Here is a 1,446-nt window from a genome sequence, read left to right as displayed (position 1 = left end):
AAAAAAACCCCAGTGCAAAAAAATCATTCTATCCTCTGACAACAGTTTCAGTGGGGGTCAGGAGAGAGGCCGGTCTGCCAAAGTCCAGAGTCACCATAAGAAAAATGGGAAGGGCAGCTACACCCCAAAGCTGATTCCCTTGGTTTTTCTTTTTTCTTCTTAATTTGTTTTCAGTCCGACCCCCCTCCCGATCCCTTCCCAATCACCTCAAGGTTCTCCCCATACAAAATTTTGTGGAATAGCCCACTAGAAGGTAAGTCATCCTCTTACATTTTTTTTCAGTAAAAGCGCTCCCCAATAAATAGTTTGGGGGGGGGGGGGTTGCTGAGCTCTCATTTGCAGGTGGCGCCGCAGCGTTTGCACAGCGAGAGCATTTCCTGCGATCCGTAGGTAAAGGCGGGACGACTGGAGTCCCAAAGTGAGCTAGCTACAGGACTCACCGTTTTTGCAGTGATTTCCCGGGCAGCACATAGCGTTACGCACGCAGCGTTTCCGGCGCTTCCTGCAGGCGAGACAGATTTGCACGCCCGCGGCCCCTCCGCGGGTGGGACTCGCACAGTACTCATCGGTGCCGCACTCCTCGTCCTCGGCGCACGGGTACGGCTGCGGGAAGGGGTCGGGGAGACAGTGAGGAGCCCAGGCATCCAGGTCCACACTCCTGGATCCGGACGCTCATCACGGTCCCTGTCTGTCCACCTCTCCGAAAGCTGTTGCCGCCCAGTGTTCCTAAAGGCACCTTTAGCAACTGCGCCCTGCACTGCAAACACCCAGCACGTTCTACGTTCAAATGGGACCCGTTCAGGGTCACAGCGTCCCTGGACCCCCCGCGACCCCTCTCACCTGGTAGTTGTCAATGGTCTGGTGCTTATTCCCGCCCTCAATCAGAACGCCAGGCGCGGCGCTGACGGCCGAGCCTAGCAGCGCCGCCCAGAGGTGGGGGCAGGTTCTTGATAGCGTTGGAATTGACAAGAACCGAGTTCAAGGTGGCGCTCGCTCCGAGCAGAGGGTGGCCGCAAAGAGCAGCCGCTACCAGGGCAATCAAGACCGGGGCAGCTCCCATCGCGCCCAGAGCCGTCATCTCAGGAGTCAGGAGGGAGAGAGAAAGAGAAAAGAGGAATGTCGCTTTGCAAGCCTGGTTGCGCGGCCGAACTACGCGAGCGCGGCTGGCGAGACTGCGCTCCGGGAGCCTCCCGCGGTCCCAGAGTTCAGGCAGCCGGGCGCACCGAGCTCTGCGCCGCCACCGCCACCGCGACGGCCTTTATACTGCGGGCACCGAGCATTCCGGCCCCTCGGGGGGAGACAACAAAGCCGGGATGGGATTTCAAAGCGCTGGGAGGGGCTGGGGGTGTGTTTGTGTACTTGAAGGGGGGCCTTTGACACTCTTCACCCCGCCCGCCCCTCCCTCGCGCGGTCTTTGGGCTGGACCGGTTCACCTTCGGGCTGGCG

General features: G+C 59.8%; 1 protein-coding gene across 1 annotated transcript in view; it reads right to left on the bottom strand.

Moving 5' to 3' along the window:
• Positions 1–1,265, bottom strand: part of DKK1 (dickkopf Wnt signaling pathway inhibitor 1) — a 5,327-nt gene extending 4,062 nt beyond the window's left edge. Inside the window, 3 exon segments of the mRNA XM_006144379.3 lie at positions 441–603; positions 841–916; positions 918–1,265. Of these exon segments, the coding sequence (XP_006144441.1) occupies positions 441–603; positions 841–916; positions 918–1,078 (400 nt within the window). The 5' untranslated portion in view covers positions 1,079–1,265.
• Positions 1,266–1,446: the final 181 nt, after the last annotated feature.

Source organism: Tupaia chinensis, unplaced genomic scaffold, assembly GCF_000334495.1.
Source record: "Tupaia chinensis unplaced genomic scaffold, TupChi_1.0 Scaffold000118_1, whole genome shotgun sequence".
Lineage (NCBI taxonomy): Eukaryota > Metazoa > Chordata > Mammalia > Scandentia > Tupaiidae > Tupaia > Tupaia belangeri.
This window is presented reverse-complemented; position numbering and strand designations above follow the sequence as displayed.